The following is a 13731-nucleotide window of genomic DNA, read 5'->3' on the forward strand; positions in this document are numbered from 1 at the left end:
TGTGACTAATAACTTCTTCCTGTACAAGATAAAAAATAATAATGCATGTCTAGAAATCCTCTTACGGGAAGGCCTAGTTCCTGTATGGAATGTTATGAAGCACTATTATTAATTTATTTTTTAAATAAAGAAATACAGGGTTAATAAATTTTGCTAAGCATTGCTTAGTGATCGTAAAGTTTCGTTAGGAGTGTGGTCTATTTTCTCAAGGGAGAGCCTTGAAGAGTTTATTCCAAAATAATAATTATGGAGGTATTTTATTCAATAGAAGTTACAATAACATTAAAACAAAAATTTAAAAAAAAAATCCAGCTACTTCCAAATGGCTGGTAGCTCTTTCAAGGGACGTGATTGGAAGAAAATGTGGGCGGAGCTTTTTTGAAAAACCAAGCATTATCTCCTTTCAAATTTAAAAGAAAAATATTAGAATAAAGTTACAAGAAAGTAAAGCCAGTCCCATTCAATCAATTTATTTTACAATTTTTTTCTGAATTTGATTGTAATGAAATGCAGAAAAAAAGTCGAGTTTATTCTTATTAGGTAGAAACTTATATAATACATTAATTATCTCATAAGGTACTTGCATTATGATATTAGGAGTCTAAAAATTTAAAGAAAAAAAAAAGAAACAGAGAATCAAGAAAAAAATGATGAGAATGTAAGGAAGAAAAACCATATAGAGGAAAAAAAAGTAATATTTGATGACGAATAAGCTGAAAAAACTTAAAATGAATATATGATTTTACACTTTAGTTTCCTTTGAAAAGAAAAAAAGTTTGATTAATTTATCACGTTACGCATTTGTCGTATGCAAACATACAATATGTATGCTGATGATAAAAAAAAGTGAGAGCAGATGTAAATTATGTATATTGTCTAACAATATTTACATATAACAATAAATGACTTTATGTTGTAGTAAAATCTGAAAAAGACGCATACAGGTGGATTTATTGATTAGTGTGAACGCATAAATGGGGGCAAGTATGAGTAAAAGATTTTGTCATAATATGCCTTAGGCAAGTCAATACATTTTATTACATGTCTCAAAGACCCAACACACTATATTTTCAATCGCTCTCCATTGTTCTTGGGAGGGGAATTGTCTCTAAAAGAAATCACAATAAAAAATGTCACTAAATTGCTAAAAATCTACTTTTGGTAGGGAATGAAATTGACTAAAATTCCACGTAAACATTTCTTGTCTTGGATTGGATTGGAATGTGAAGGAATTGGAGTTGTAGGAATGCTTTTTCTTTATTGGAAAACATCATTCATATTCTGAAACTGACGAATAGCAAAGTCAACGGGTAGGTCGAATTTGAGGAGATTTAGGGGTTCCATGCTTCGCAGGGCATCTCTGAAGCCCGTTTTGGCTGTATAACTCCAACTCGTGTAGTACGTAGAGCACAGATCTGGACACTGATAGATCAATTGCAGCCATTTTGTCAATTTTCCCGAACTGAAAATAAGAAGGAGTAATCATCAGTTAGATGAGATTCTTTACAATCTCACTTTAGTGATCAATCACATCAAAAAAGGCGTAGAAAAACTTCTCAGCTTCGCTAAATGATCGAACTCATGATTTAGGTGCTATACCCTAATAGAGGCTTCAGACCTAATACGGGCTTCAGACCTAAGGTTTAGCCATCTGGCTTAACTCCTCTAATTCCTTATTAGGTATGATTTTTTAGGAAATTGTTGTTTAGAATTGGATATTAAGCGCAAATGATCCATTAGATTTTGAAAAATCAAAAAAAATTGCTTGTTATTTGGATTTTTTGAGACCATCGGGAACTGGACTAAACCTCCAGTCTGAAGCCGACATAAAGCTTAGCTATAAGGCTTAACTTCTCTAACTTCTTATTAGTCGATCATATTTGGAAAATTTTGCCTTATAAATGGGTTATCAGGGGGACTTCATTTATTTGAATCAGAAGAACAAATTAAATTGGTTGCTATTTAGGATTTTGGAACCTCCGGAAACTAGGTTACACCTCTAGTCTGAAGACGGTCTAAAAGTGCTTTGGCATGATTTTCCCTTTACCGGCTTAAAAAACGAATTGAACCGATTTATAAATCATTCGGAAAAGCCCCAAAATAGCTTGAGGAACACAGGTATGGTTCGCACACAGTGAAACTTCAAAGCGAAGCTCGTTAGTCATTTCTAATCTCATCTCATGAGGTTTATGATTATCCTTATCATGGTAAGAAAGTGACGAATTAACTCTTTGAATCCGGTAGTGGTCGGGAAGAGACAATCACTCAGGGAAACACATCAACTATCTCCAGGGCTTTCGGCTCGGTCTCCAAGCCTTCATTACTGATCAAGTCTTGCAATCTTTCTCTGAGACTCCCACAATCTTTGAAAACAAAGAGAAAATTCGCATCGTTTGAAGCTACACTGCGTGCGTACCATGCCTGCATACCCCTCTACAAGGAAAAAAAAATCGTAAAATTGTTTGTAAATGGTTGTGAATTCCTACTGAGGACTTATGAAATACTCGTAAATCGTATAATACACTAAAAATTTCGTAAAGTTTTGTACATTTTCACAAAAATTGTTCGTAAAATGATCACTTAATAAGCATTTTTTTCTTCTTTTACAAACATTTGTTCGTAAATGTTCGTAAACACACACAAAATATTCGTAAAATTTTGTCTTTTGTGCGAAAAATTTTGTCAGACAAACAAAAATGTACGAAAAAAATGTTTGTAAGTGATCATCTTACCGTGGTATCACACTAGAGAATTTCACATTAAAATTTTAATGGGATTCACATTAATTGTTGCTGATATGTGTCCTAATGTGCAATTTTTTGTCAAGAGCTTTTAGAAATTGATTCATTCAGTGATAAAAAAGTGGACTCGGATCACAAAAATTGCTTTAAGTAGATTATAATAGCATAAATACGATTGATATTAATGAGCAAAATAATGAGCAAAATTTGCTCATTAAATTTTCATCGGGTAACACTTTATTGCAGTCATTCGGGTAGTTTCTGCGCCACAATTTTCCCACCAGTTTATTCGTGATTAAATTGTTATAAAAAGTAGTTCCAATACCTATTATTTATTACGAACGAGATAGAGAAAGGGCAAAAGACATTAAAAAAGATCGGTCAAGAGGATAAGTAAGAAAAAAAGCTAAACAAAAATGTGTTCGATCTGCATTTTATGTATTCCTTCATAAACTTCTAGGATTTCGTGGTCAAATGAGATGGTGACCGAATTAATTGAGGCTGTGCATCAGGAAATTTGGGACTACAAAATGCCGAGAAGAAAAAAATAGAGGCAACCGATCTGATGGATTTTAGTCCGTTTGCGAAAAATTGAGTTACCAATCGCCAGAACACACACATAAGTCGGGATTTGGGTAATATTGGCTCCCCCATTTTCGTAGTCTTCTTTTGTAAATAAAGGCCCTACGATTTGAAGCAGCTTCCGAAAATTCCTCCCAAATCGTCCGGAGAAAATTTTTAAAAAATCGCAACTTGTGATGTTGTCGTAGAGATTTTCAACGAAAGCATATGAAGGTCGTGTTAGGAGCCAATCACTCGCCCACATCCTGCTTCTTCTCGCTTGGCGGGTCCTTTTGCACAACATAAAAGTAGCGTACAGGAGGAGAACTTCCTCTTCTTCACTGAAATTACTCATTTTCACTCAAACGACTGAAATGCTTCAAAAACAAAATCATTCATCTGACAGCCCGCGTGTCATCCGTGACATATTGAGCTATTCTAGAAATGTGTCCTGACTAAATCAGCGATTTCGAGTGATTCTAGAAGTTTTAATGAGCAACTTTTCATTTTAACTTTAAAGTAGAATTTTCTAGTGTGATAACTCCGTTACGGACATTGTTTTTGGAAATTTACGAACTTTTAAGAACTTTCAGTGAATTATACGATTTATGAGCATTTTGTAAGTGTCCAATAGAGGAATTAACACATACTTATGAACTATTGTACGAAATATTGTAGCACGAATGCTACAGACCTTGCACCGCAACAAGTTGGAGTGCCACGTGGAGTGCGGCCTTCACGGTTGAAGGCCGACTGAGAAACTGATTAACCGTTATAGTACCCCTCAGAGTCACCACCCTAGCTGAACAGTGATTGGTACCGTTGACTTAGAAGAGTCCTCGCCAGGACGGACTTTTTCGAAACTGGATAAAACTTGTCAGAAAATCCAAGAACTTTCAATCGATGGCAAATGTGATCTAATTCGGCTGGATAATACACTCTGTAGTTTTTTTTTAACATTAACGAAATAATCATTAATATAAACGAAATGTTTATCTAAGCGATGTCTAAACGTCAAAAGGAATAATACAAAAAAATGAAAAAAAACACTGGTTCCGAGCAATGCCAAAAACATATTTTTGGAGAGGAAAGGGTGTATTGGGGGGAAATAAAGGACTTATGTGAGGTCTTCCAAAAGTTTCAAGTTGCTATGTCTAACCGCTTGATCCCTAATACTGATGAAGGCTATACGGGATAGAAGATTCCTTCGTTATTTTGAAATATTCTCACTTAACATAAGATAAGATTTTTGCCAGGGGTCAGTTCTTCATTTCGGATCACCGATGCTTCCAGGCCACCAATTGGGCCCCTTATGCTTCCCCACTCCTGTTCTATCTTATCCCCCGATACGGGTAGCCGCTCCATATCACAGCTCTATGGGCAACCAGTGCCGCTACTATATCACAGCATCCCTTCTCGGTGTGTGTTTGGGATCAGTGACAGTGAATATTTGTAGCGACTGAAGTACCACTTTCATGCCGAAACTCGTTCTCGGCGGCTCACATTCTTGCCAATATGCACCATTGCAATTATTATTAATTCATTAGTGTCAAGTTAGTGAGGATACTTTTTTCGTGCTTCCTTTACTAAGATTCATTACGGCCAGTAGCAGTGATTGATAAAAAAAATTGTTGCTAAAATAAAACCAACGCTTTATTCAAATTAAGTACCCCCGTGTCAGAAACCTATCACTTAATTCATTGTATCGAAGATCATATGTCGACATCTCTTAACGTTTGGCTTCTAGGTCGATAAAAAGCCCAGAAATTAAAAAAAAAACTACATAGTTTTTACTGATTGACCAAGAAAAAATCGACAACAAATGGGTAAAAAATGAGAAATTGATGGAAAAATTTTAATTTTCAATAAGAAAAAGAGATGGCAAAGCGCGTCCAGCTTTACAGAATGCTCGAACTCACAAGATAGATCTCCGTGAATTATTTTTAGCATGGTCTTTTGATGCTAGGGACCTCGGAGGTTCGGAGGTACCATCCACGCATCATCAACACAATGTTCATAATAATAACGTTTTACTGCTTTCCAATCTCCATCCTGTCCAAAAAATACGTTTTACGAAATGATCATTTCGTACGTAACAATCGACTTTAGTAATTTTATTTGATGATTTTTCAAGTTCAAAGATGAAAATGAATTTTAGGAGGTGTATTTATTAACCGATCTGAGCAAGTTTAAAATTTTTGGAAAGGCCTTTGAATCCTTGGAGGATTAAACTGATTCTCAAGCCATTATGAAACCATAAATATTTTTATACGAAAATCAATTGTGTCACTAGCTGTGAAGGAAGGCTACAGTTAACGTAAATTACATTAGTTGTGGCTTGTTGGGAATCGACAAAATGGATGAAAAACGGATCGGAAGTGCTAATTAAACTATGCGAAATGCTCTAACTCGTACAAACGATGTTTTTCTGTTCACGATTTACCCCGCGAGTCCCTTTTTAAATTGGAAGCAATAGGAATTTGAAAACTTGGAGGCTTCTCTTATTACTCCTTTTTGCTGATGTTCTAGCTTTACTCGCCGTTACAATTAAGATTAATTTACACAAAATATACTCACTTCAGTCCTGCACAGACGAACGCCTTAAAGTGAGAATTGTGGTTGCGTTTGTAGGGCGCATGGAGAGCAATAATGCTGCCGATTGTGCTGAGAAGACCCTGTTTCACGGAAATAGCCGTTCCGCCCACAATCTCGAGATTGAAGCTCTGTGAAAGTCTTCTTGCTGGCGTCTCATTGTATTTATCGCCATTCTTGATGAAATAGTACTCAAGAATAAGCTCCCACGCATGCATTTGCTTTCCCTCCCTTTCATCTTCATCCCCAATTGCCGCTCCATAATCCCCATAAGCCACTTTTGGCATAGCGAAGCAACTGATGAAGGGCACCATCATGCTGGAACTATCCGGATTGCGCAAACCGTGCTGCATGAGCTTTTGCAGAGTAATGGCAAAACGCTTTCTGACAATTGACATGAGATAAATATTGTCAGGTGATTGCTTCCGAGGTTTCAAAGCAGAAGATTTCTTTCGTCTCTGCTGAGTAACTACTTGGGCACAATCTGGCTCAGAGTCAGAATCACTCAGGTAGACACTTGTAGAGTCATCCTGAGAGTCATCGTCCTTCTTCTTGGCAAAATTGCAAATCTCCTGAATGTCCACCTCAAGTTGAGCACGCAAGTCACCCCAATGACTTCCTCTGGCAGTCTTTTTGAAGGAATTCCTCTGGAATCTCCTAGTTGTGGATGCACATCCAATTTGGGATGATGTGAACAGCTCTAGGAGTGTTAGCACTCTTTTCATCATACTCTGGCTACGTTCAACAAATTTCCCTTCTGTACCTCGACTGTGGCCATCTTGGCTCGATGTGCTGGAGATGCGGGAACGAGAGTTCTTCTTTAGAAGTGGTTTTCGGCGATGCTCCTCCGAGATGCAATCGCAATTTGTGTCCAATTCCTCTCCAACGGTTTCATCGGCATTCTGTATGAATTCAATGAACCGCTCGAGATCGGTTATTTGAGTCTTGAGCTGAGCTACGAGTTGGTCTTTCATCTTTAGGGGACTCACAAATTCACCCAAAGCAGAATCCACCTGGACAGGTTAGTAAAAGTAATTATATAATAAATTATCATTTGAATAATAAAGTGGTATTCACAAGAATTTCGAGCAATATAATACTAACATTTAATTTCTTTGATTGGGCTCAAATTTCGTCAAAGTTTGTTGTGATTCTCTCATTGCAAATTATAAACGGTGGAAAACTTAAAATTAATCTAGGTATATCTTCCTTTTTAGTTAAAAATCTACGTTTTTTTTTCTAAACAGAACAGTAATCTGGGAATGAATTTGGAATGATTTTGCTGGAAACGTAGTACCCGATCAGTTGAACAAATAATATAGAGTTCTGTTCAATTTGTCGAAGGGATGAGACGTACTTTTTCCATTATGAAGTTACATATTATTGAATTAAACCAATTAAACCATTTACTAAATTAAAAGAAGAGTTTTACCTAAATATCTCCTCTTTCCTAAATAATTACATGGGGGATCAACCGTGATAGGGGTAGAATATTGCCGTGAAAAATGAAAAGACGGTGCAAAAGCACAAGAAATAAGAACGAAAATTACGAAGACGACAGAAGACGGTAACTGCGGAAGAGTTGCAATACGATGAAAGACGGCAATTGCTGAAGAGTTACAAGAAGACGAAAGACGATAACTGCGGAAGAGTTGCAATAAGACAAAAGACGATAACTGCGGAAGAGTTGCAATAAGACGAAAGACGGCAATTGCTGAAGAGTTACAAGAAGACGAAAGACGATAACTGCGGAAGAGTTGTAATAAGACAAAAGACGATAACTGCGGAAGAGTTGCAATAAGACAAAAGACGATAACTGCGAAAGAGTTGCAATAAGACGAAAGACAACAATTGCTGAAGAGTTGCAAGAAGATGAAAGACGATAACTGCGGAAGAGTTACAAGAAGACGAAAGACGATAACTTCGGAAGAGTTGTAATAAGACGAAAGACGATAACTTCGGAAGAGTTGCAATAAGGCAAAAGACGATAACTACGGAAGAGTTACAATAAGACGAAAGACGGCAATTGCTGAAGAGTTACAAGAAGACGAAAGACGATAACTGCGGAAGAGTTGCAATAAGACAAAAGACGATAACTGCGGAAGAGTTACAGGAAAATGAAAGACGATAACTTCGGAAGAGTTGCAATAAGGCAAAAGACGATAACTACGGAAGAGTTACAATAAGACGAAAGACGGCAATTGCTGAAGAGTTACAAGAAGACAAAAGACGATAACTGCGGAAGAGTTGCAATAAGACAAAAGACGATAACTGCGGAAGAGTTGCAATAAGACGAAAGACGGCAATTGCTGAAGAGTTACAAGAAGACGAAAAACGATAACTGCTGAAGAGTTGTAATAAGACAAAAGACGATAACTGCGGAAGAGTTGCAATAAGACAAAAGACGATAACTGCGGAAGAGTTGCAATAAGACGAAGGATAGTAACTGCAAAAGAGTTACAAGAACATGAAAGACAATAACCGTGGAACGAATGACGAAAGATGAGAAGCTTTAAGGAATTAGTTTCTTTTCTTACCAAGTGTGGACTTGTGAAAGAATGTGAAAAGAGAAATTTGCCTTTCAATGGGAAGAAAAAGGATCTTGCACGACGAATTGTGCAATACGACGAGTTGATAGACTTTTTTTTAACGAAGAAAGGACTTATCAATCAATGTGTGAAGAGAAATTTGTGTTGCAATGGAAGTGAAGAAGAGCTTGCACTGCGCATTGTACGGCATGATGAAGCTTTGATTGATGTCCAGAAGAGTAAACCAAAGATTAATGAAGAAAAGAGTGCCTCACGGATGCTTCAAATGTTGGTTCAAGATGTTCAAGATAAACGTGCAGACGAAACTCCAAATATGAAAAATACGAAGGAAGAAATCTTTGATGATGACAATTGGATTATACAGATTCGATGTGACGAATATGAGAATGATAAGGAGAAATTGCTTGATGAAGCTAAAGATGTTTGAAGATGATAATTGGATTACACAGATTCAATACGATGAATATGAAACTGATGTAGTGGAAAAATTGCATGAAAAAGTTAAAGACGAGATTACCAAAGTTCATGTTTACCAAAGAAGACGAGATCAAGAAAAAGAGGATGCGAGTGTAAAGACATTCCGAAGAAAATACAGTTGCAGACGAAACGGCGTAAAATTGGAGAAATTTTGAATGTTTCAAGAAGGAAAGGACACCACATCACCATTAAACATTATCAAAATGGACAGACGACGAAAGAAGAAGTAGGGAGTGATCAAGGAGTAACTCATTCCCATTTTTTCTGACAAGGGTTTCTGGTTTCTCGGGTTTCGCGATGCAATTTTTGGGTTTCTCGGGTTTCGCGATGCAGACACTGGGTTTCTCGGGTTTCGCGATGCAATTTTTGGGTTTCTCGGGTTTAGCGATGCAGACACTGGGTTTCTTGGGTTTCGCGATGCAGACATTGGGTTTCTCGGGTTTCGCGATGCAATTTTTGGGTTTCTCGGGTTTCGCGATGCAATTTTTGAGTTTCTCGGGTTTCGCGATGCAATTTTTGAGTTTCTCGGGTTTCGCGATGCAGTTTTCGGGTTTCTCGGGTTTCGCGATGCAAAAAGTGGATTTCTCGGGTTTCGCGAAGCGTTTCTCGGACAATTGACGAGGGTTTCTCAATATGAGTCACCCTTGGGAGTGATCTTTTCGTGTTTAGGAACTGCCGTAACACCATGCAATGTTAGAGGTTCGATGATTGCTCCCGATTATGATGAAAGTTTAATGAAAAGTGGCTCAGAAGTTGTTTAGGGATCAACTAACATAAGTGTCAGGAAGGGCCGTGTCGTGTGGGAATGAATTTAGAATGATTTTGCTGGAAATGTAGTACCCGATCAGTAGAACAAATAATATACAGTCCTGTTCAATTTGTCGAAGGGAGGAGACGTACTTTTTCCATTATGAAGTTACACATTATTGAATTAAACCAATTAAACCATTTACTAAATTAAAAGAAGACCTTTACCTAAATATCCCCCCTTTCCTAAATATTACAGTAATGTAATCAGTAATGGTTCATAACGGCTTCATAATCGTTTGGGACCGCTACAGATTTAATCGGTATTCCAAGACCTTTCTGATAGACCTAATTTTTTCCAAAACGATCAAGAAATACGTTTTCTAGAGGAATATGGGAAAAATAAGAAGTGTTCAAAGTCAGAGTGTATGCGAAGTCTGACCGTGCTATCACACTAGGATTTTTTCAATTTGTAAATTCAATTTAATTTTTAGATGAATTGTTCCTATGAGTTATTTTGCATTAAAAATCATTTGAATTAATAGATTTTCGCTTATTTATTGATATAAACTAATACTTGGCCTACCAAAACATGCTTAAATATGCTAAAATAGCATAAATGTAGTTGTTCAAATTAATTTCAACTTAGCAAATTAAAATGTTAAAATTGCTCAACAATTCCAATTTTTGGCGATATAGGGACCCTCATTTTCGTTGTTTCTTTCTGCAAATGAGGTCCAACTATGTAAAGTAGTTCCTCAAATTCTTCAGCAGTCATACGAAGAAAATTGTTGTGTCCAAGAAAATCACCAGTTGCGATATCATCATACATTTTTTTCAATGAATCCGTGGGCAGATCTCTCTTGGATCCATTTTCTGGCATACAATCTCTTTCTTTTACCTTGAGAGTTGAGACACATTTTTATTGAACATGTATCCTACATAAAGTAGGAAAATTTCTTCCTCATCACTGGACTCACTCATTTTTCTAATAATGTAACAAAATCACAAGTGACAAAACGAAACAACTGGCAATCTGCGCGGCTTTTTTGAATTTAGCAAATTTCTCGCAAAAATGTATCCTGGTTATGAAAAATTTCAAGTGATTCTAGCAATTTTAATGCTCAATTTGCTGAATTCAATTTAAAATTAAATTGTGAAAAATTCTATAGTGTGATAGCACCGGCCTTTCTATGTGTAATTCCGGTATGCATAATCTTGGGACCGGGGACACCCTGTATATTTAGTTCCATAAAGTTCTGTCTCAAATTGAATTTTCACGTTAAGTATTTCACGATACTTCAAATTTTAAATCCCATTTATCCATAAGCTGGTCTAGGCCTATCTTTGGATTTATTCACATGTTGTGGCAGGGGCATGACATTTCCTATGTTTCCCATATGTATCTAGCGAGCCGAAAAAACTTTTTAGTTTATTAGCTGTTTTCTGTCATTGTAAAATGAATTAACAAAAAATACTGATACAAAATAAAAGCCAATTTAATAACGAAATGGCAACCGAAAACCCTAAATTAGAAACTTACGTAGTTTTGGAGATATCTCGTGAAATGTGTACGAAAACAGGGGAAAAGATACACTAAAACCGGTCGCATTTTTGAGAGCTAATGTCACCCCCCTGTGTTGTGGCATGCGACTTCACTTGCCCATTCATAACACAAAGCAATATAAAACTCACCTGATGACGCAAATCCTCTGGACTCAAGTGGGGTAGAGCATTTTCATCTAGATTGAGATTGATTTTGCTCTTGAACTCGTCAATGATGACTTTCTGCTTTTCCACAAGCATCGATTGTGGCAGGACGGGTTCTCCTGACTCAAATGCAAATTTTTCCAAATCTTCCAATTGACTCTTCAGCTGTTGAATCAGTTCCTGCTGGCGAGTCCGTTGCCATTCCACCGAAGACATTATGAGATTACTGTTACCACTCTCAATTTCTTGCACTTCTGGAATGCCTCGGAAGGCAAATTCTTCCAAATTTTTTAGCATAGTATCGCGCTCCTCGGGAGCAGCTTTAACTATCTGCTTGAGGCGGAACTGCACTTGGGCAAAATGCGATGTGAGAGCCAGAAGAGATGATGTGAGCATTTCTTGCTCTTCTTCGAGATTCCGTATGCGACTGATGTCACAAAAGTGCTCTAATCTAAGGAGAAAAAAATAGGCAAATAGGGTATAGAAGATTTCTGAGAACAGGAGTGGCTTTTCCATGGGAATATGTTAAAATACTCACTCAGAGGCCAATTCACGCTCAGAATCCAAGTGTCTGACGTCAGATTCCGAGTCATTGGCCGCCCCAAGTGGATCCCATCGTTCAACATCTGGCTTTTCCGTCTCAGACTCTTCGTCTGCATTGACAATGTCTGCTTCCTGAAACACAATATCTCCATTCTCATCACCAAACTCCATCGCCTTTTCTATTTGATTTTATCAACAGTCGCAATTTTATACACTTCCTAAAGCACTTTTCTTACTCTCACAAGCGACAATTCAAGGAATATTTCTGGAAAATTATCCGAGATCAATTACCGTGACATATTGAGTGAAAAAGACTTTTTTTCGACAGCAAGAAATCCCGATTTTGCGCTGTTGGAGCCTCCCGCATTTCAGCCCCCGCATGAAAGTCACCCACTGTATTTGGAAGAAAGTTGAGAAGGGGAGTGCGTGGGATTTAAACGTAAACGTAACAGTTATGAAAGGCACATAGCACTCATTATCTGCGGAAATTGATAAGGAATTGAAGTGAAAAGGGCTGGCAAGAATAAAGCACTTAATTTAAGTAAAAAATCCATCATTACATATGATTTTTTGATATAAAAAATGCAACACTTTATTTTTAAAATAAGTTTGCAGTTAGAATTTTGCATAAGTTAAAATATACTTACAAGGGACTGTAAAAATTCTTCAATGAGCGTTACGATGAGAGAGCAGAGAGCCACCATTAGAATCCAAAATGAGCGCCAAAATATTGAGAACGTAAAAAGAGCGGATTAATCCCATTGACTCTCGCTCTCATTCATTAGCAGTCAACCCGTTGTTAGTTCAAAATGTGGGTCATCATCTCCAGGGCCCTCTTCCAACTTCAATGCTGTATTATTAGAGCTTTTCAAAATTAAAAAAATCACACGACGCGTTTTTGAGCAATCGCAAAATATTTTTAGGGGGAGGGGTCTACCGAAGATGCCAAGTTATCTCTAACCGTTTGAGCTCTAGGCATGATAACGGCTGGACGTACAGCAATTTAATGAAATATTAGAGTTGTTACAAATATTGACTCTGAACTAAATTTCTACTTACCTCATTATTTTTTTTAAGTGCTTCTAGAGATCTACATTTAACTCTTTCCGGACCGCAGCATATGCTGTAAGCCAATTTCACAATTTTTAATCAAAAATATCTAAGCTCAGGAATTAATTGAGGTCCTACAAAATATATCTCACATTTGGACATCCTTATAGTTTGTAATCATCCACAAAAATAGGATTTTTATCAGTTCTGAATACTTAAAAAACATTGTTTTTCACAGAACATTCATATGCTGCTTTGAGTACTCTCGTCCCAAAAGACACGAAAGTGCAGAAAAACACATTTAATAAAATAATCTCTTAATTTTAATTCGAAATTTATATCTGAATTTCCTAATCCTCATCCCAACCTTATAAAATTAAAAAGACAGTGATAAACCTAGATAAGCTTATAAAGGTATGATTCTTACATTGCAAATTCAGTTTGTGGGCAAACTTGAAGGATTTCTTTTATTTGGAGGTACAGTAGACTCTCACTCAATCGGCTCTTTTTTAATCGGGCGACAAATTTTGTTGACAATTTTCACGTTTAATTATAAAGCTAATTCGCTCAAATTCGCTGTAGATCTTACTGTTTTATCGTGATTCTTTATAATTGAGCACTTTTTGTGGAATTTACAAAGGCTTTGACGCTCAATTCTATCGCTAAACCGGATGACATTTCGCCCCATATTCCCGATTGAGAGAGAGTCTACTGTAATGCAAATTTAGTTTAATTTACACAAAAGTATCTGATAAACTTCT

General features: G+C 36.8%; 2 protein-coding genes across 2 annotated transcripts in view; both read right to left on the minus strand.

Annotated features, from left to right (window-relative positions):
• Positions 1-13731, minus strand: part of LOC129805721 (39S ribosomal protein L4, mitochondrial) — a 147122-nt gene that overhangs the window by 100282 nt on the left and 33109 nt on the right. The gene's annotated exons all lie outside the window — the stretch shown is intronic.
• On the minus strand, positions 999-12268 carry LOC129805704 (RUN domain-containing protein 1). Its single transcript, XM_055853800.1, has 4 exons — positions 11916-12268; positions 11363-11828; positions 5880-6907; positions 999-1462 (listed from the first exon to the last, which is right to left on the minus strand). Exons 1-4 carry the CDS (start codon positions 12089-12091, stop codon positions 1258-1260), a joined length of 1875 nt encoding a protein of 624 aa, XP_055709775.1. The 5' UTR covers positions 12092-12268; the 3' UTR covers positions 999-1257.

This window comes from Phlebotomus papatasi, chromosome 3 (assembly GCF_024763615.1).
Source record: "Phlebotomus papatasi isolate M1 chromosome 3, Ppap_2.1, whole genome shotgun sequence".
NCBI classification, from domain to species: Eukaryota; Metazoa; Arthropoda; class Insecta; order Diptera; family Psychodidae; genus Phlebotomus; species Phlebotomus papatasi.

Excerpts from the sequence above, each read along its gene's own strand:
- LOC129805704 (XM_055853800.1), bottom strand. The coding sequence starts at position 12,091 with ATGGAGTTTGGTGATGAGAATGGAGATATTGTGTTTCAGGAAGCAGAC. Across the intron at positions 11,829-11,915 it reads GAGCGTGAATTGGCCTCTGA|ATTAGAGCACTTTTGTGACA; the intron begins GTGAGTATTTTA and ends TTTTCTCCTTAG. Across the intron at positions 1,463-5,879 it reads TTCGTCTGTGCAGGACTGAA|TTCGGGAAAATTGACAAAAT; the intron begins GTGAGTATATTT and ends TCTTATTTTCAG.